Source organism: Morone saxatilis, unplaced genomic scaffold (genome assembly GCF_004916995.1).
Source record: "Morone saxatilis isolate NCDOM2014 unplaced genomic scaffold, NCSU_SB_2.0 Contig8, whole genome shotgun sequence".
NCBI lineage: Eukaryota > Metazoa > Chordata > Actinopteri > Moronidae > Morone > Morone saxatilis.
Window position 1 is genome coordinate 18,889,947 of NW_023340257.1, and position 1,196 is coordinate 18,891,142.

At 43.1% G+C, this 1,196-nt stretch overlaps 1 protein-coding gene across 1 annotated transcript in view; it reads left to right on the forward strand.

Annotated features, from left to right (window-relative positions):
• Positions 1-1,196, forward strand: part of nkapd1 (NKAP domain containing 1) — a gene marked incomplete in the record, with an annotated part of 3,541 nt that extends 2,345 nt beyond the window's left edge. The window contains 1 exon segment of the mRNA XM_035680074.1: positions 203-1,196. Within this exon segment, the coding sequence (XP_035535967.1) occupies positions 203-653 (451 nt within the window).

Below are 1,196 nucleotides of genomic sequence, written 5' to 3' on the forward strand. Positions count from 1 at the left end.
CAGACTTTAGAAAGCTCCTCCAGAGCCTCGGAGGAGATTACAGAATGACAACCCACCAGCCGAATAGTTCCCCTTATGATGAGTAAACTGATCTCGATGTATACAATTGGTGAATTGCCCCTTTAAGGCATTATGTCATAACCAAAACCTTACCATGTTCTGTTTAGCATACATTTAATTTGTTCAATTTGTTTTTCTCTAGTGAAAAAAACAGTGGCGCAAAGAAGATTGGACGCCACAAAATGAAAAAGTCCAAGTCTAGCACAGACGCAAGCTTATCAAAACGATCGAAAAAATCCTCTCGAAAGAAGAAAAAGAAAAAGAAGAAGAAAGACGAGGAGGAAAAACGCAAGAAAGCAGAGTGCTCAAGCAGCAGCGATAGCAGCAGCGCTACCAAAGACAAGCAGAGGAGGAAAAGGACTAAGAGTCGGCATAAAAACAAGAAAACGGCAAAAACCAGAGGGAGAGACGAGGACAGTAGCTCAGGGGACAGCGATAATGAAGAAGAAAGGGAGAGGCGGACTCGCAGTCGTAAAAAGCGAAAGCAGGACTCCCACAAAGACTCAGACTCAGGGCCAAACTCAAAGAAGAAGAGGAGGAAAAACTGGAAAGCAGCAGGCGAGGAGAGCTCACACGATAGTTCTGGAGACTGAAATGCGCAGACGTGATCAGGCGCTCGGCTCAGGTAATGACCGGAAAACTACAGCTGATTCCTTTGTCCGCCTTAACTTCACAGAGGGATTTTGTCTGCAGGGCCGTTCTGTATTGTATTTAGTCAGACATCAACAAACCTGTGCTGTCAGTCCTCTCTGTGGGTGTTCTGTGCACCAATACCTCATCCACCTCTGCAGGGTCTTGAAGCATACTGCACGGCACTGCAGACAGCATGAAGAGAGATGGTGGGGTTATCCACCACCTGCCTCATGAAGAATTCTGTCGGCTGCAGGCTCATTGATTTGATCGACTCTCGCCTCAGTCTGCCTCACGAGCAGACCTCCTGTCCAGAATGAACCAGTTTTTTTTTTTTTTTTAGTACATATTAAGAAGAAAAAAAGACAAATTATGCAACTTCCTTCAACAATTATGATAGAATGTGCATTTGCTTTTATTCATGATTTTTTCTTCAGTTTTGTAAATTTTAATATTTGTATGCAGCACATTGTCATAAGTGAAAAATAAATGTCTATTTTGCTTAA